Raw genomic sequence first — 20,139 nt, 5'->3', positions numbered from 1 at the left:
GCGTCCTTTCTACCGCCGTAATACTTTCCTTGATTAACAATGCCACACCCCCCCCTCTTTTACCATCTTCTCTGTTCTTACAGAAACATCTAAATCCTGGAACCTGCAACAACCATTCCTGTCCCTGCTCTACCCATGTCTCCGAAATCGCCACAACATCGAGATCCCAGGTACCAACCCATGCTGCAAGCTCACCCACCTTATTCCGGATGCTCCTGGCGTTGAAGTAGACACACTTCAAACCAGCGTCCTGCTTGCCGGTGCCCTCTTTCGAACTTTTAACCCTATCCCTGACCTCACTACTCTCAACATCCTGTACACTGGGACTACAATTTAGGTTCCCATCCCCCTGCTGAATTAGTTTAAACCCCCCCGAAGAGCACTAGCAAATCTCCCCCCAGGATATTGGTACCCCTCTGGTTCAGGTGAAGACCATCCTGTTTGTAGAGGTCCCCCTACCCCAGAATGAGCCCCAATTATCCAGGAAACCAAAACCCTCCCTCCTGCACCATCCCTGTAGCCACGTGTTCAACTCCTCTCTCTCCTTATTTCTCACTTCGCTAGCACGTGGCACGGGTAACAACCCAGAGATAACAACTCTGTTTGTTCTAGCTCTCAGCTTCCACCCTAGCTCCCTGAATTTCTGTCTCAAATCCCCATCTCTCTTCCTACCCATGTCGTTGGTACCTATGTGGACCACGACTTGGGGCTGCTCCCCCTCCCCCTTAAGGATCCCAAAAACACGATCAGAGACATCACGAACCCTGGCACCTGGGAGGCAACACACCAACCGTGAGTCTCTTTCGTTCCCACAGAACCTCCTGTCTGTTCCTCTAACTATGGATTAATAGTTGGATTAATTATATGGATTAATAGATGGATTAATGGATTAATATAATGGATTAATTAATAAATCTGGAATTAGAATTGTGACCGTAACCATGAATCATTGATTTTTGTAAAATCCCATCTGCCAGCTTTACCTGGTCTGGCCTACATGTGATTCCAGGCCCATAGCAATGTGGTTGACTCTTAACTGCCCTCGGAAATAGCCTAGCAAGCCACTCAGTTCAAGGGACATTAGGTTTGGCCAACAAATTTTGGCCCTGCCTGTGATACCCAAATCCAATGAATGAGTAAATAAAAAATCTGAATTTCAGCAAGTTAAAATATGACCATTTTTACTCTTATCATTGGCCTCAAATTAGATAAGGTTTTATACTGAATTTGCACATTTTATGTTTGGTTACATTTAACATTAAGAAGTTAGAATTGGAGACTTAGAACATTTTTGTACTTTTGTCACCCAGTGTTAGCATGAAATGCTGTTAGTTAAAGTTTAGCACAGGTTGATGCAGAACAATGATACTTTTCCTCTGTCCCAACAATACAGATTAACCTCAACATTTTAGCACACTGACTAATATTTGTGTGAATCGTTCCATTTCTTCGCTAACTTTTATTTGTGGCATTTGACCGATATTGCCATTTGGTGAATTACAAGTATTGCTATGGTATGGGTTGTACCAACCTCTGATGACCAGGACTGAGAGGATACTTGTTAGATAGAGAGAGAGGAGTAATCATTAAGATCTGTAACACCTGCAATTACAGATTATATTCAGGCCACAAGGAAAGTTATTTTGAAGTAGCAGTACTTTCAAAATTATAATACCAACGCATATCAAATCTGATCGGAAAACTGCACAATATTCACAATCTTGCACACTTCATGCTATTTAAGCGCATCTCAAGTGCAAGAAAAGAAATGATTAGATCAGCTAGGCACATAAAATGCAAGCTCTGGTTCAGAAAAATGGAATAGAAAGAATGGCACAGCAAGGCAAGAAATGGCAAAAAAGAAAATAATGAAAACATAACATTAACTTTACCAGAGATGAGCAAAGTAGGGTGGTCTCAAAAGCTGCTGAAGTGAACACAAAAAAGCTTGAAAACAGAATTGTGCACAATTCACATATCTGGAGTATAGTCACACAAATATGGTGTAAAGCTGTGCATGTTGTGCTTTTAGATCAACAAGTTCACCAGAAAAAAATCATTTTTTGCTTCAAATGATAATAAAGTAACATGGCTGCCTATCAATATCCAAAGTAGAGAATTGACACACTATACAGGGAGCTGCAAAAGTCAGCATTATATTTTGGGAATATTATATCTTATTTCATTTTGGTTTGATTTCATTTACTTAAGCGTACAGACATGGTTGCGTTTGAATTGTTCAATATATAGTTATGGATTTGCTGTACTTAGTTCACTTCTAATGTGGAGATGCCGACGTTGGACTGGGGTGAGCACAGTAAGAAGTCTTACAACACCAGGTTAAAGTCCAACAGGTTTGTTTCAAACACGAGCTTTCGGAGCGCAGCTCCTTCCTCAGGTGAATGGCGAGGTATGTGCATTTTAAGAGTATCAATATAAAGCAAAATGATAGTTACGGGACCATTATTGAAGTGAGGCAGAAATAACTAATATTTGGTATCTCCTGCTCCGTCTAGTTCTTTCTGGAGATAGAGCCATATTTCCAAAAATAGCAACCATTCAACTGAGGAAAGAAAAAAAAAAGGCAGTTTCACTGATTGATCATATGGAAACTACTCTGAAACTACTGCAAGCCACACATCGCTGACTTTCACCAACTTCTGAAAGAGATAGCTGAGGAGATTGTGGGGGAATCACTGGAGGCAGGAAGGGTCCCGGAGGACTGGAAAGTGGCTAATGTAACGACCACTGTTTAAGAAGGGAGGACGGCAGAAGACGGGAAATTATAGGCCGGTTAGCCTGATTTCGGTCATTGGTAAGATTTTAAGAGTCCATTATTAAAGATGAGATCTTGGAGTACTTGGAAGTGCATGATGAAATAGGACTGAGTCAGCACGGCATCGTCAAGGGGAGGTCATGTCTGACAAATCGGTTAGAGTTCTTTCAGGAAGCAACAAGGAAGTTAGACAAAGGAGAACCAGTGGACGTGATTTATTTAGATTTCCAGAAGGCATTTAACAAGGTGCCGCATAGGATACTGTTTAATAAGTTAAGAGCCCATGGTGTTAAGCATAAGATCCTGGCATGGATAGAGGATTGGCTGACTGGCAGAAGGCAGAGAGTGGAGATAAAGGGGTCTTTTTCAGGATGGCAGCCAGTGACTAGTGGTGTGCCTCAGGCGTCGGTGCTGGGACCACAACCTTTCACAATATACATTAATGATCTGGAAGTAGGAACTGAAGGCACTGTTGCTAAGTTTGCAGGTGATACAAAGATCTATAAAGGGACAGGTCAAAATTGATGAAGCAGGCGGGCTTCAGAAGGACTTGGACAAGCTAGGAGAGTGGGCAAAGAAGTTGCAAATGAAATACAATGTGGAAAAGTATGAGGTAATGCACTTTGGAAGGAGAAATGGAGTCATAGACTATTTTCTAAATGGGGAAATGCTCAGGAAATCAGAAGCAAAAAGGGATTTGGGAGTCCTTGTTCACGATTCTCTTTAAGGTTCAGGTCGTGTCGAGAGGAATAGAATACAAGAGCAGAGATGTACTTCTGAGGCTGTATACGGCTCTGGTCATACTCCATTTGTAGTATTGTGAGCAGTTTTGAGCCCCATATCTAAGGAAGGATGTGCTGGCCTTGGAAAGGGTCCAGAGGAGGTTCACAAGAATGATTCCTGGAATGAATAGCTTGCTGTATGAGGAACTGTTGAGGACTCTGGGTCTGTACTCGTTGGAGTTCAGAAGGATGAGGGGGGATCTTATGAAACTTACAGGATAGTGCGAGGCTTGGATAGAGTGGTTGTGGAGAGGATCTTTCCACTTGTGGGAAAAATTAGAAGCAGAGGACACAATCTCAGACTAAAGGGACGATCCTTTAAAACAGAGATGAGGGGGAATTTCTTCAACCGGAGGGTGGTGAATCGGTGCAACTCTTTGCGCAGAAGGTTGTGGAGGCCAAAACACTGAGTGACTTTAAGACAAAGATAGATAGGTTCTTGATTAATAAGGGAACCAGGGGTTATGGGGAGAAGGCAGGAGAATGGGGAATTAGAAAAATATCAGCCATGATTGAATGGCAGAGCAGACTCGATGGGCCGAGTGGCCTAACTCTGCTCCTATATCTTATGGTCGTATCTCAAAACCACCTTCATGCCAGTGAAAACTAAAATATCTCCACGAGTAGGAGATAACACCATTATTGTGGAAATGGGGACTAATTTACTAGTACATGTGAAACTGAAATGGAAAGCAAAATAAGAATGAACTTCAGCGAGTTATTTGGTCCCTTTCTAAAACACTGCCATGTTTTCAAGGTTTGATCATTAAAAAGCAAAAAAATTACAAGTAAAACCCATCTTTATTGACAAATTCTGGCATTCAATAGAACTAGAAAATGACACCATTCCATTACAAAGCCAATTTTTTTTTAAGTCAAAAATAATGACAGAATTTAAATGTTCTGGCACATCTATATTGCAGAATGACCTAGCCAACTGCTAATATAAGAGATACTGCGACATCATGCATCTATTTCATTTTAAAAAATCTGAAACAGTACTAAATAATTTTAAGATACTAAAATTAGTTAGCTATTATTTAATTAGAAAAGTACATGCATTTTGGTTTAAACAACTTCTGGTTCCTTCTCTACAAAGAGCACTCCTTTAAATATGGATTGTTTTCTATGATTTACAACATCTGTTCTCAAAAAGGTTGTTACATTGGTAACTGCACTAGGACAATTGAAATGTCTACTTCTTGTCAACACAGCTATTTCACCTCTGCATCAGACTTTTGTGGGCTCGAGGCTTATCAGAGACCCCTCCCACCCAGGCATTGCCTTCTTCCAGACCCTTCCATCAGGCAGAAGGTACAGAAGTCTGAAGACTCGCATATCCAGACATAGGAACAGATTCTTCCCCACAGCTACAAGACTGCTCAATGATTCCCCCTCGGACTGATCCGTTCCCTATAAGAACACTATTCATGACACCCTATGCTGCTCTTGCTCATGTATTTGCTTTGTTTGCTTTGTTTGGCCCTTTGTTCCACACTGTAACCAATCACTGTTTTGTCAATGTACCATTTGTCAATGTTCCCTGTTGATTATTCTTGTGTCTTCTGAGGCTGTATAAGGCTCTGGTCATACTCCATTTGGAGTATTGTGTACGTTCCTCGGCCGCAGAAAAATACTTTTCACTGTACTTCGGTACATGTGACAATAAATCAAATCAAATCAAATCCAGGCCTTCAGCACATAGTCTAGACTGACATTTTAGTGCAGTACAGAGGGAGCCCTGCTACATCAGAGGTGCTGTCCTTTTGTTACACTGTGAAAAGGAGGCTTTCCCAGTCCATTTTGATGGCTTAGGTAGATGTGAAAGATCCCATGGTACATTTGGAAGAATAGGCAGTTTTGTTGCCAATATTCTCCTCTCAATTACCATCACCAAAAACAGATTGTTTATTGAAACGGTCTCCTGCACAATCACCCTTCACAAAAGGAAAAGAAAGCAAAGCATTTAATTGTGTTCAGACTAATAATCTACAAAAAAAATTAGTCTTTGACTGACCTCACACTGTGGAGATCATTCACCAAAGAAAAAGTCTGCTTACTTCATAGACATTTAGAGTCTATTAGGGTCCAGTTTAGCACAGGGCTAAATAGCTCATTTTTAAAGCAGACCAAGACAGGCCAGCAGCGTGGGTTCAATTCACATGCCAGCCTCCCTGAACATGCGCCGGAATGTGGCAACTAGGGGCTTTTCACAGTAACTTAATTTGAAGCCTATTTGTGACAATAAGCAATTTTCTTTTCGTTTTCATTTCCTTTTAACTATTTAAATAGTGTTTTTAAGAATTTCAAATCAGAGGGGTATTCGGTCAAAATTGCCCCAAACTATTAGAGCTATACAACCAAAAATACCCCCCCCTCTTCCTGAAAGTAAAATCTGCGCCACGTTTATTAGTGTTGACGTTTGCTGCCTGCCAGCTGCTCAACGGTGCTGCATATGGAGGATGGGCATGTGCTCTCCTCCAGTTTAGAATCTCTCCTGTTTATCGGAGGGGTTTGCTGGATTTGACTTGCTGGGGAGCAGGCAAGCTTTGCTCTAATGCTATACAACCTGCTGCCCCTTTAGGTGCAGATTGTGCATTAGCAAGAGGTTGGCTAAAGGTTTTAGCCTGTGGAGTATTAGAATTAGGGTTGACCCTTTGCTTTCTACACTGGGTTCATGTAATGAAGATGAGTGCTTTCTACCCAGTTCCCTTTTAAATGTTGCTAATGTCTGCATCTGCGTCGTGTGTGTCTATAAAAATACAAAAAATATAGCATTTGTTTTAGTTTATTTTAAAGACAAGCAGGTTAAAATCTAGTCAAGGGATAGTTTGTGCTGTGCCAAATGCTCATCACCGTCATTATCTGCCTTCATTTGGACACAGAAGGCTGCTCACCCCCACCGGGCAGGAGCTTACTGAACATGGAAAAGTTGTGGTCCCATTTACTGGCATAGGGAGCAATGGCAATTTTAACATCAGCTTCTGAAGGCCCATGCAAGGACTGAACCCTCACTGCACAAGAGAGGCCACAGACCCACCAGTGTCCTTGCATTTCCCCTACCCTGGTCTGGCTCATTTTCCCCCTCCTGGCATCACCAACAATTGCCAATTGTTACACCTGGGATTGATTCTCTCCCCTGGGACTTTGTGATTTCCAGCTGTATTTGGTTGTTTGGAAACTACTGGGCTATTTAAATGAGATCACAAAGTTAAAATGGTAGGAATTCCTTGCCCTGACTGCATCTGCAGTTAAGATTGACCCTTCTTTTATTGGAAGCAACTAATGCTTTAGCTTCCTTCATCCAACCTTGGTTGACTGTTTGTGTGGAGTTTGCACACTCTCCTTGTGTCTACGTGGGGTTACTCCGGGTGCTCTGGTTTCTTCCCACAGTCCAAAGATGTACAGGTTATGTAGATTGGCCATGTGAAATTGCCCCTTAGTGTCCAAAGGTTAGGTGGGATTACGGGGATAGGGTGGGAGAGTGGGCCTGGGTAGGATGCTCTTTCATAGGTGGTGCAGACTTGATGGGCTGAATGGCCTCCTTCCACAACGTAGGGATTCTATATATAAATTATGAAGCTTAAAAAGTTAGCAAACACCACACTTCAAGAAAGATAGTAGTGAAGTACACAATCAGATAGCTTGACATCAGTCATTGGCAAAATGCTGGCATCAATTATTAAGTGTCAGCATATTTTCATGAAAGATAAAATATGCTTAATAAATGTATTACATTTTTTAAAGATGAAACTAGCAGGGTAGATAAAGGCGTCTTTTTCCAGATTTCCAAAAAACACTCAATAACATGTCACATAAAAGCTCAATATGCAAGAGAGACGCTCAAGGAGCTGGGAGTAATAAATGAGGATTAGTTAACTGACAGCAAGCAGTGTAGGGATAAACATGACATTTTCAAGTTGGCATGGTGTAACTGGGGAACTGCCACAAAGTTCAGTGCTGGTGCTTCAGTAGACCATACCTGGAGGTCTGTGCAAGTTTTGGTGTCCACATCTAACGAAGGACATACTTGCCTTGGAGGTGGTACAGCAAAGATTCATTAGATTGGTTCATGGAATCTATAGAGGGCTGGGTAAATTGAGCCTCTACTCTCTAGAGTTTAGAAGAATGTGAGGTAATCATATTGATACGTACAAGACTCTGAAGAGGCTCAGCAGGATAGATCATTAAAGGCTGGAGAAACTAGAACACAGTGGCAGTCTCAGGGTAGGTGATGAATAATTTAGGATTGAGATGGTGAGCAATTTCTTTGCATGGAGGGTTGTGAATTTTTGGAAATGTCTACTGTAGAGGGTTGTGGTTGATCCATCACTGAGTATATTCAAGCTCAAATAGATTGTTGGTGTCTCAGCGGATCAGAGAGGTTTGGGGAGTGGTCAGAAAAAATCTTGGGTATACAGTGGTATTGTGGTAATGTCAGTATAAGGCATGGGTTCAAATCCCACCATGGCAGCTGGTGGAATTTAGATTCAATTTTAAAAATGTGAATTGAAAGTAATAGAAAGCATGAAACTAATCATCGATTGTCGTAAAAATCAATTTATTCATGAAAGTCCTTTCTTTTAGGGAAGAAAACTGCCATCTTTACCTCGTGTGGCCTACATGTCACTGTAGATCCACAGTAACATGGTTGACTCTTGACTGCCCTCCGAAATGGCCCAGTAAGCCACTTATTTCAAGGGCAATTAGAAACAGGCAACAAATGCTGGCCTTGCCATCAACAGCCAAATCCATGAAAGAATAAAAATAAACCAGCTGTGATGTTATGCACTTTGGTAGCAAAACGAGAATGCAGACTATGATTGGAGTGGCCATAAATTTGGAGAGGGGACTGTGCAACAGGACCTGGTTGTCCTCATATACCAGTCACTGAATGTAAGCATGCAGGTATAGCAGGCAATAAAGAAGGCAAATTGTATGCTCGCCTTCATTGTGAGAGAAAGAGAGTTCAGGAGCAGGGATGTCTTGCTGCAATTATACAGGGCCTTGGTGAGACCACACTGGAATATTGTGTGCAGTTTTGGTCTCCTTATCTGAGGAAGGATGTTCTTGCTCTGGAGTGCAGCAAACGTTTGCCAGACTGATTCTTGGGATGGTAGGACTGACATACGAGGAGAGATTGAATCGGTTAGGATTGTATTTGTTGGAGTTCAGAAGAATGAGGGAGCAATCTCATTGAAACCTACAAAATTCTAACAGGACCAGACAGGGTAGATGCAGGAAGGATGTATCCGCTGGTGGGTGCGTCAAGAACTAATGGTCACAATATGAGGATACGAGGTAGACCATTTAGGACAGAGATGAGGAGTAATTTCTTCACCCAGAGAGTAGTGGAATTTGTAACCACAGGAAAAAGTTGAGGCCAAAACATTGTATGCTTTCCAGCAGCAGTTAGGGCGATGGGTATCAAAGGACATGGGGGGAAAGCAGGATTAGGCTATCGAGTTGGGTTATAGGCCATGATCGTGATCATAATGAATGGCAGAAGAGGTTCAAAGGGCGGAATTTTCTATGTTTATATCATATTGAATAGAGGAACAGGTTTGAGTGGCACTCAATATTTTGTGCATTTTGTTAGCTGACATTGTTAATGGCCTCAGATGGTATCCCTCTCTCCATTAAATTGTTTTATTTTTCAATTTATACATAGGACGTGGGCGTTGCATCAGGCTGTGCCAGCATTTAACATTATGCCCCATCTCAAAAAACAGACTCATGTCCCTGGAAATTTATGCCTCATCTTAAACCTCTCTTACCTTCCTAAAATCTTTAAACAGATTGATGTCTCCTAAATCTGTGCACATCATTCTCAACACCCAGGCTTCTCACCCTGCCACAGTAAAATGCCTCTCAATGTCACAAATGGGATTCTCCTCTTTGACAACCTGTCTGCAGTTTTTGACATGGTTGAACACACCATCCTCAACTGCCATTCAGCTTGGTGGGGCTGCACTCGCCTGGTTCCATTCTCATCTATTTAATCGTAGCCACAGTATCGTATGCAATGCTTTCTCTTCCCACTCCCATACCTTTACCTCTAGTGAGCCTGAAGGATCTATTCTGAGCCCTCTCCTGTTTTTCACGTAAATGCTGCCTCCCATCAAGAGCATCTGAAAGCACAGCATTAGGTTTCCATGTACACTGATGACACTTAGGTCTACACGACTATAGGTAACATCTCTCTCCCCTCCTTCGCCATTGTTAAATTTTCAGACCGACATGCCAACATTCAACATTGGATCAGCAAATGTTTCCTCCAAATAAATATGGGAAAATGCCGTAGTCCTCCCTCCAACTCACCCCTGTGCTAGCTGATCAACAGCTCCTGGTGAAGCAAGGCCTTAATTTTAAAATTCTCATATTCATTTTCCAATTTGTCCATAGACTCCCTTCCCCATCTGTGTTTCCCCCAGCCCCACAACTCTCAGATATCTGCGCTCTTCTAAGTCTAGCCTCCAGCGTGCTAGATTTTAATTGACAAGCCATCTGTGGCGAAGCGTTCAGCTGCCTTGGCCTCTGAAATTCTCTCTCTAAACATCTCCAACCCTTTTCCTGCCTTTCTTCCATTAAAACGCTCCTTGACCAAGCTCTTGGCCATCTTAATGTCACCCTAAGTTTCAGTATCATTTTTTGCTTTATTAAAACTCCTGTGAAATATTTGGGACATGTTATTACAGTAAAGGCACTGTATAAAAATACAAGTTGCTATTGTATGGCTCTCCAAACCTCACTTGACTCAGGGACACACGAGATAAACAAACAAGAACACGTACACACACACAAGATCTTAACTTCATGCACGTACATTAGTGGAGTGATGATTCATTTGCAAATGACACAAAAGGAAGCCACAATATATTCTGCTTGAAGCGATACTGTTACATAAGAACATAAGAACCAGGAGCAGGAGTAGGCCATATGGCCCCTCAAGCCTGCTCCGCCATTCAATGAGATCATGGCTGATCTTTTGTGGACTCAGCTCCACTTTCCGGTCTGAACACCATAACCCTTTTTTATTTTTATTTTATATTTATTTTACCCTTTATTCTTCAAAATACTATCTATCTTTATCTTAAAAACATTTAATGAAGGAGCTTCAACTGCTTCACTGGGCAAGGAATTCCATAGATTCACAACCCTTCGGGTGAAGAAGTTCCTCCTAAACTCAGTCCTAAATCTACTTCCCCTTATTTTGAGGCTATGTCCCCTAGCTCTGCTTTCACCCGCCAGTGGAAACAACCTGCCTGCATCTATCCTATCTATTCCCTTCATAATTTTATGTTTCTATCCTGTCCCGTCCTGTTCTGTCCCCACAAATTTAATTGAGATTGCCCACATCAATGATGGTAGATCAGTTTTGAGACAATCTCTAGAACAATCACCTCTGACAATCAAAGCAGTCATTTACTAAGATCACAGGAAATCAGAGCAGAAGGAGACATTTCAGCACATGTATGCGCTTTGCCATTCAATATGACCATGGCTGATTGTGGGCAGAACTCCACTTGCCTGCCATTCACCCAAAACCCTCAACTCCATTGTCAAAAATCTATGTGTACACACATAAGAACTAGGCACAGGAGTAGGCCATCTGGCCCCTCGAGCCATTCAACAAGATCATGGCTGATCTTTTTGTGAACTCGGCTCCACTTACCCGCCCATTCACCGTAACCTTTTATTCTTTTACTGTTCAAAATTCTATCCAACTTTGCGCTAAAAGCCTTTAACGAGGTGACCTCAACTGTTTCACTGGGCAGGGAATTTCAGATTCATAACCCTTTGGGTGAAGAAGTTCCTCTTCAACTCAGTCCTAAATCTGCTCCCCTTTATTTTGAGGCTATACTCCCTAGTTCTAATTTCACCCGCCAATGGAAACAACCTCCCTGCTTCTATCACACTGAAGAATCAAGGAAGCGACATTAGTAATATACCTTCATGTTTAACTGTAAACTACATCATCTATCTTGGGATTATCATTGATGCCATTACGTTGTTTTATAATTAGATATCAAGTTGAAGCTCTTGCTGTATCCATGTCACTTGTGCATTTAGTAGATCTGGCTTTGAAACCCACCTGTATCATCTGTTCTGCCATTGGATAACCTGAAGGAATTAGAATGACTTCCAGCCTGCTTGTACTTTTTAAACCTGATATGATGAAATTTCACAAAGATAGCAGTTTGTTAATACAATGCATCATATAGTAACACAATTTATTTTTAAAAAGAGAATGCTGTATAATACAAGCACAGATGTGGAATAGTGCACTTTTGTTTCAATGCATGTAATTTTCCACTTGATAAGCTTACAATGGCACAACGACAGTGGTTAGTACTGCTGCAGCACATCGCCAGGGCCCTGGGTTCGATTCTGGCCTTGGGTGACTTTCTGTGTGGAGTTTGCAGGCTCTCCAAATGTCTACATGGGTTTCCTCCAAGTGCTCCGGCTCCTCCCACAGTCCAAAGATGTGTAGGTTGGGAGGATTGGTCATTATCAATGCACGGGGCTTTGAGGATAGGGCAGCAGAGTGGGCCTGGGGCGAGTGCTCTTTCGGAGGGTCAGTGCAGGCTTGAAGGGCTGAATGGAATCCTTCTGCACTGTAGGGATTATATGATTCTAAACAATGGTTAGATGCTTTCTGACGAGGTAAAAATATCTTGTAAATTATTTTTTTAAAATTATTTTTATTCGTTTACGGGATGTGGTCATCGCTGGCTTGGCCAGCATTTATTGCCCATCCCTAATTGCCATTCAGAAGGTGGTGAGTTGCCTTCTTGAACTGCTGCAGTCCTCGAGGTATAGGTACACCCACTGCGCTGTTAGAGAAAGAGTTCCAGGATGTTTCCCCAGCGACAGTGAAAGAATGGCGATATACTTCCAAGTCAGGGTGGTGAGTGACTCGGGAGAGGAACCTCCAGGTGGTGGGGAACCTCCAGATATCTGCTGCTCTTGTCCTTCTAGATGGTAGTGGTCGTCGATTTGAAAGGTGTTGCCTAAGAAACATTGGTGAGTTACTGCATGCATCCTGTAGATGGTACACAAGGCTGCCACCGTTCTTCGGTGGTGGATGGTTTGAATGTTTGTGGAAGGGGGAGCAATCAAGCGGACTGCTTTGTCCTGGATGGTGTTCAGCTTCTTGAGTGTTGTTGGAGCTGCACTCAACCAGGCAAGTGGTGAGTATTCCATTACAGTCCTGACTTGTGCCTTGTAGATGGTGGACTGGCTTTGGGGGTGGTCTAATATGGTTAGTCTAGTTCAGTTTCTGATCAATGGTAACCCCCCCAGAATATTGATTGTTCGGGATTCAGCAATAGTAATGCTAATAGTAATAGGATGTCATGGGGTGGTGGTCAGACCCTCTCTCGTAGGAAATGGTTATTGCCAGGCCATAAGACATAGGAGCAGAATTAGGCCACGCGGCTCATCGAGTCTGCTCCGCTATTCAATTATGGCTGATATTTTTCTCATCCCCATTCTCCTGCGTTCTCCCCATAACCCCTGATCCCCTTATTGATCAAAAACCTATCTATCTCTGTTTTATAGACACTCCACGATTTGGCCTCCACAGCCTTCTGAGGCAAAGAGTTCCACAGATTCACCACCCTCTGGCTGAAGAAATTCCTCCTCATCTCTGGTTAAAGGATTGTCCCTTTAGTCTGAGATTGTGTCCTCTGCTTCTGGTTTTTCCTACAAGTGGAAACATTTTCTCCACGTCCACTCTATTCACGCCACGCAGTATCCTATAAGTTTCAATAAGATCCCCCTCATTCTTCTAAACTCCAACGAGTACAGACCCAGAGTCCTCAACTTGTGTGGTGCAAATGTAACTTGCCATTTGTTAGCCCAAGCCTGGATATTGTCCAGGTATTTCTGCATTTGGACATGGAATTTGCAGTCAACTGCTGAACACAAGAAACATCTATAAATATGTGATTTTCATCCTCTAAGCAGGAATTGCAGGAAACTATGCTGAGGGACAGGATATAATATCCACATTTGGAGGAAAATGGACTAGTTAGTGACAGACAGCATGGTTTCATATGGGGACGGTCATATCTCACCAACTTGATTGAATTTTTCAAAGAGGTGACAAAGCAAATTGATGAGGGAATATATAGAATATAGAACAGTACAGCACAGAACAGGCCCTTCGGCCCTCGATGTTGTGCCGAGCAATGATCACCCTACTCAAACCCACGTATCGACCCTATACCCGTAACCCAACAACCCCCCCCCCCCCCCCCTCCCCCCTCCCCTTAACCTTACTTTTTAGGACACTACGGGCAATTTAGCATTGGCAATCCACCTAACCCGCACATCTTTGGACTGTGGGAGGAAACCGGAGCACCCGGAGGAAACTCACGCACACACAGGGAGGACGTGCAGACTCCGCACAGACAGTGACCCAGCCGGGAATCGAACCTGGGACCCTGGAGCTGTGAAGCATTTATGCTAACCACCATGCTACCGTGCTGCCCCTGTGAATGTGAAGGTCTGTGAATGTAGTTTATATGACTTTAGTAAGGCATCTGACAAGGTCCCACATGTTAGCTTGGTACAAAAACTAAAATCACATGGGATTTGGGGTGAGCTGGCTAGATGGATACAGAACTGGCTTGGATATAGAAGACAGAGTAATGGTGGAAGGGTGTTTTTCAGAATGGAGATCTGTAAGTAGTGGCGTTCCACAGGCATCAATGCTGGTACCTCTGCGGTTTATAGTATATACAAATGATCTGGAGGAAAATGGGTGGTCTGATTGGTAAGTTTGCGGATGACATCAAGATTGGCAGAGTTGCTGATAGTTACAACGGGATATAGATAGATTGGAGAGCTGGGCACAGAAATGGCAGATGGAGTTTAATCTGGACAAATGCGAGGTGATGCATTTTGGAGGATCAAATCTAGCTATGAATTATACTGTAAATGGCAGAGCTCTTAGGAACATTAACATAGAGGGATCTGGGCGTGCAGGTCCACATTTCCCCAAAAGTGGCAATATAGGTGGCCAAGGTGATTAAGAAGGCATATGGCATGCTTGCCTTCATCAGCCATGGCATTGAGTATAGACGTTGGGAAATCACGTTGCAGATATATATAACCTTGGTTAGGCCGTATTTGGAGTATTGCGTGCAGATCTGGCCACAACATTATCAGAAGGATGTGGAAGCTTTGGAGAGACTGCAAAGGTTCACCTGGATGTTGCCTGGTCTTGAGGGTGTTGGCTATAAGACAGAAGCGGAGGGGAGACCTGACAGAGGTCTACAAAATTATGAGAGGCATAGACAGGGTGGATAGTCAGAGGCTTTTTCCAAGGGTTGAAGTGTGAATTACAAGGGGGCACAGGTTCAAGGTGAGGGGGGGAAAGTTTAAAGAAGATGTGGCAGGTATGTTTTTCACGCAGAGAGTGGTGGGTGCCTGGAACTGCGCGGCCAGAGGATGCGGTGGAAGCAGGCACATTAGCAACATTTAAGAGGCATCTGGATGAATACATGAATAAGGAGAAAATAGAGGGATATGGACTGAGAAAGGGCAGTAGGCTTTTTTTTTAGTTGGGGCATCATGGTCGGCACAGGCTAAGAGCATGAGTAGGCCACTCGACCCCTCGAGCCGGCTCAGCTATTCAATAAAATCATGGCTGAATGGATCGTAACGTCAACTTCCTGTCACTCAATAAACTTAATATCTTTGTCTTTTTTTCTTAAATTTAAAGTACCCAATTCATTTTTTTCCCCCATTTAAGGGGCAATTTTAACGTGGCTAATCCACTTACCCTGCACATCTTTGGGCTGTGGGGATGAAACCCATGCGGACATTGGGGGGGGGGGGGGAATTTGCAAACTCCACATGGACTGTGACAACACCCGGGATCCAACCCGGGTCCTCAGTGCCGTCAGACAACTAACCACTGCACCATCGTGCCAGACTTAATATCTTCCTTGAAACCACATTCAGGCCAATTATGTAAAAATTTACTAAAGTCAGATATTAACAGGAATCAGAGGAAATGTTCCAGAACAATTAAGGAGGTATTTAACACTGTAGAAAAAACAATGCAGAATAGGTATAAAGACAGATTAACAGAAGTATGACATTTACAAACTAAAACGGGGGTTCCCAAAGCATGGGTTGTGATCTCTGCTGGGTTTGAGAGCTGAGCTATTCAAGTTGTGAGCTCCCTTTCCTTTTGAGGCAGCAATGGCCACCGCAGACTTTTGAAACCTGGGATCAGCTCCTAGGCCCAATGACATGAGGGTATATGATTTTTTTTTTCCTTTTGTGGTTCAGATGTCATGTTCTAAAGAAATGGACTCGATCAGTGCCTCCATCTGAGCCTGCAAAATGGTTGGTGAAAAACAAAATCAATCCCCGTTCTCACAATTTCCCCTGCCCCCTCACAATTTGAGGACATGCCAATTTAAATGTTAAAATGGAGTTAGAGTAAAAAGTTTGGGAAACATGGAATTGGAAGGATCAAAGGTGTAAATAAATTTACTTACTTGATCTACTAGCAGCACAACAAACATGCCTGTAAGCTTCAATTAACAATCACTTACCTCAGCATATAAAGAACTATAATAATAAATACGATGACCAACAGTGATGAGAGAGCCACCATTACTGCTATAATGGGCATTTCATCTGTAATGAAAAGAAAACATTACTTAGAATATACATTATGAACATTAATACACAACTGTATTTATGGACAAGACATTTCAATGTCAATCCACAAATATTGTACATAACCTCTATAAGAACATTAATAAGCTAATGCTAAAACAAGAAAATATCAGTAATTAATTGACATCGTTGTGAGAGGTCAGGATAAACATAAAGCACAACAAGGCTCCATTTGATACTGATCCTCTCAAACAGTAGTTCAACGAAGTGACCTCTTAATAGTCATGCCTTGCATTCAGCTAATTCAAGTATAAACAATCAAAGCAAAAATGATTTTCAAGCCCAGGCACAATGAAACCCAGGTGGATGTCCAAATAGGAGGCAAGTGCCCATCATGCCTCATCAGGCATCTTTATCAAAGATGTTGAATGTGGAGCCTCACTGGTCATTCATCAGAAGATGCATTCCAGGGTAGAGTGCAAAGACTATTGATTTAGAGACAACTCCTGCTCCACCTGGCTCCACAGGAAGGTCAAATTATTTAGTGAGTTAGGTTTAAAGCAGATGCTCATTGGCAGCTCGGGGTACTGAAGAATTCAGAGCAGGGCAAAACTGAGGCCTCCTCAGCCCATCATAAACATTTTCAAACAGATCCTTCAATAGTCGATATGGCCCTAATAAACATATGCGTGGTTCCAACACCAGTTTCAGGCAGTCTTCCAAGATACCTATAAACAAGACTGACAATTAAACAGTAGCCTGAATGCAATTGCAGACTGACCAAGAAACATCACGTTGCTAAACATGTCAATGTTGAGTCATTTAACTCAAGTCATGCCTTCGATTCCTGCCCATAAAAGGTATGTTTGCTTAAAATTTCTTGTTCAATTATCTCAAAATGTGTTTTTTTAACTGAATAATTCTGTTTTACATGTTTTCTACTTGGCAAGAAGAAGAGAACCTCAAAAGGTAATAATGTCTGGATTATGCCCTGAGCCACGTGCAAGCTGGCATAGGCCAAATAAAATTAGAAAGGTGAATGCGTGGCTCAAAGACTGTGGGAGAAGTGGGTTCTAGTTCGTGGGGCACTAACAACAGTACTGAGGAAAGTGACATCTGTACCGTTGGAATGGTCTACATCTGAACAGTGTTGGGGCTGATGTTCTAGTGAGCCGCATGACCAGGGAAGTAGAGGGAGTGTTTAAACTGAAAAATGGAATCAAGTGATCAAATTTGGAAAGATGCGGTAAAGACAAGAGAGAGATACTAATATGGAAACTGAGTACTTGACCGTATAGAGAAATAGAGAATATAAATCTATATGCTACAACAATAACAAAAGGACAAAGCTAAAGGTTCTGTATCTAAATGCACATAGCATTCAAAAGAAAACAGATCGAATCATGGTGCAAACGGGGTTTAATAAGTCCGATCTGATGGCCTTCACAGAGACATGGCTACATGATGACATAGATTGGCACCTGAATATTGAGGGTATGTGACATTTAGGAAAGACTGAAAGTTAATGAAATGTGGCTTTGTCAATTAATGATGGTGTTAGCACATTAGAGAGGGATGACCTAAGTTTAGAAAACCAGGATGTAGAAGCAGTTTGAGTGCAGATGAGAAATGATAAAGGAAAGTCACTTGTGGGAGTGGTAACTACACAGTAGGACAGAGTATGAAAGAGGAGATGATGGGAGCTCGTCAGAAAGGTATGCCGATAATTACAAAAGATTTTAATCTACATATAGATTGGAAAAATCTATTGGGCAAAGACAGCGCAGATGAGGAGTTCATTGAATGCATTCTTAGAACCGCACATTCTGGAGCCAACCAGAGGACAGATTATACTAGACCTGGTATTGTGCAATGAGATAGGAGTGCTTGATTGATGGCCTTGTGCTGAGGACACCCCTGAGTAGGTGCGATCTTAACATGATTCAATTTCACATTCAGTTTGAGGAAGAAAGTGTGTGTCCAGGACTAGCATTGAAAACTTAAATAAGGGCAATTATGGGGGCTCAAAAGCAGTTCTAGCTAAAGCAACCTAACAAATGTTCTTAAAGGATAGATCAATAGAGATTCAGTGGCAGATATTAAAAGGGATATTTCAGAATACACAGAATAGACAACAGTCCAATAAGAAAAATTCCAAGGGGAAGGCTCACCTCCCATGGTTAACTAAAAAAGTTAAAAATAATATTAAACTTAAAGAAGTATATTTGTCCAAAATGAGTGGCAGGTCAGAAGATGAGGCAGAATATAAAGAACAGCAAAGAATGGGGCAGTACAGTCGTTAGCACTGCTGCCTCACGGCGCCAAAGACCGGGTTCAATCCCAGCCTTGGGTCACTGTCCGTGTGGAGTTTGCACATTCCCCAATATCTGCGTGGGTCTCACCCCCACATCTCAAAGATGTGCAGGATAGGTGCTGGAGTGGCCACGCTCAATTGCCCCTTAATTGGAAAATAAAAGAACAGCAAAAAATGATGAAAAAATTGATATGGAGGTACAAGCGAAAGCTAGCTAGTAACAATGACAGATAGTAAGAGTTTCTGTAGATATTTAAATAAAAGAGTTAACAATAGAGCATTGGTACTATAGAAAATGCATCTGGGGAATTGATATTGGAAAGCAGAGCTATGGGGATGAATTGAACAGGTTTTTTTGTATCAGTCTTCACTGTAGAGGACACAAGTAACATCCTACTGTAAACCAGGAATTAGAAGTGAGGGAATAACTCAGGAAAATTACAATCACCTGGAAGTGGTATTGAGCAAATTGTTGGATTGAACAAAGAACAAAAGAGAAGTACAGCACAGGAACAGGCCTTTGGGCCCTCCAAGCCTACGCCAACCATGCTGCCTGTCTAAACTAAAATCTTCTACACTTCCGGGGTCCGTATCCCTCTATTCCCATCTTAACCATGTATTTGTCAAGATACCCCTTAAATGTCACTATCGTTCCTGCTTCCACACCTCCTTCGGCAGCGAGTTCCAGGCACCCATTACCCTCTGTGTAAAAAAAAAACTTGCCTCGTAGATCTCCTCTAAACCTTGCCCCTCGCACCTTAAACCTATGCCCTTATAAATGACCCCTCTACCCTGGGAAAAAGTCTCTGACTATCCACCCTGTCTCTGCCCCTCATAATTTTGTAGAACTCTATCAGGTCGCCACTCAATCTCCGTCGTTCCAGTGAGAACAAACCGAGTTTATTCAACCGCTCCTCATAGCTAATGCCCTCCATACCAGGCAACATCCTGGTAAATCTCTTCTGCACCCTCTCTAAAGCCTCCATATCCTTCTGGTAGTGTGGCGACCATAATTGAACACTATACTCCAAGTATGGCCGAACTAAGGTTCTATACAGCTGCAACGACTTGTCAGTTTTTATATTCAATGCCCCAGCCAATGAAGGCAAGCATGACTTATGCCTTCTTGACTACCTTCTCCACCTGTGTTGCCCATTTCAGTGACCTGTGCACCTAGATTTCTCTGACTGTCAATACTCGAGGGTTCTACCATTCACTGTATATTCCCTACCTGTATTATACCTTACCTCACATTTGTCCGGATTAAACTCCATCTGCCATCTCTCCGCCCAAGTCTCCAAACGATCTAAATCCTGCTGTATCCTCTGACAGCCCTCATCACTATACGCAATTCCACCAACCTTTTGTGTCGTCCGCAAACTTACTAATCAGACCAGTTACATTTTCCTCCAAATCATTTATATATACTACGAACAGCAAAGGTCCCAGCACTGATCTCTGCAGAACACGACTAGTCACAACCCTCCAATCAGAAACACACCTTTCCATTGCTACTCTCTGCCTTCTATGACCTAGCCAGTTCTGTATCCAAAAAGGTTGGGTGGGGTTATTGGGTTATGGGGTAGGTCGGGGGCATGAGTGTCTGCTATTTATTCTCGTTT

The 20,139-nt window shown here is 42.4% G+C and overlaps 1 protein-coding gene across 4 annotated transcripts in view; it reads right to left on the bottom strand.

Moving 5' to 3' along the window:
* The window catches only part of LOC119963887 (receptor-type tyrosine-protein phosphatase alpha), a 300,421-nt gene that overhangs the window by 88,684 nt on the left and 191,598 nt on the right, over positions 1-20,139 (bottom strand). For all 4 annotated transcript variants that reach the window (XM_038793255.1, XM_038793256.1, XM_038793254.1 and 1 more), the window contains 2 exons: positions 16,137-16,221; positions 11,654-11,727 (listed from right to left, as the gene is read on the bottom strand). In XM_038793255.1, coding sequence (XP_038649183.1) covers positions 11,654-11,727; positions 16,137-16,221 — 159 coding nt within the window. The remainder of the gene's footprint in view (positions 1-11,653; positions 11,728-16,136; positions 16,222-20,139) is intronic.

This window comes from Scyliorhinus canicula, chromosome 3, assembly GCF_902713615.1.
Source record: "Scyliorhinus canicula chromosome 3, sScyCan1.1, whole genome shotgun sequence".
NCBI classification, from domain to species: Eukaryota; Metazoa; Chordata; class Chondrichthyes; order Carcharhiniformes; family Scyliorhinidae; genus Scyliorhinus; species Scyliorhinus canicula.
This window is presented reverse-complemented; position numbering and strand designations above follow the sequence as displayed.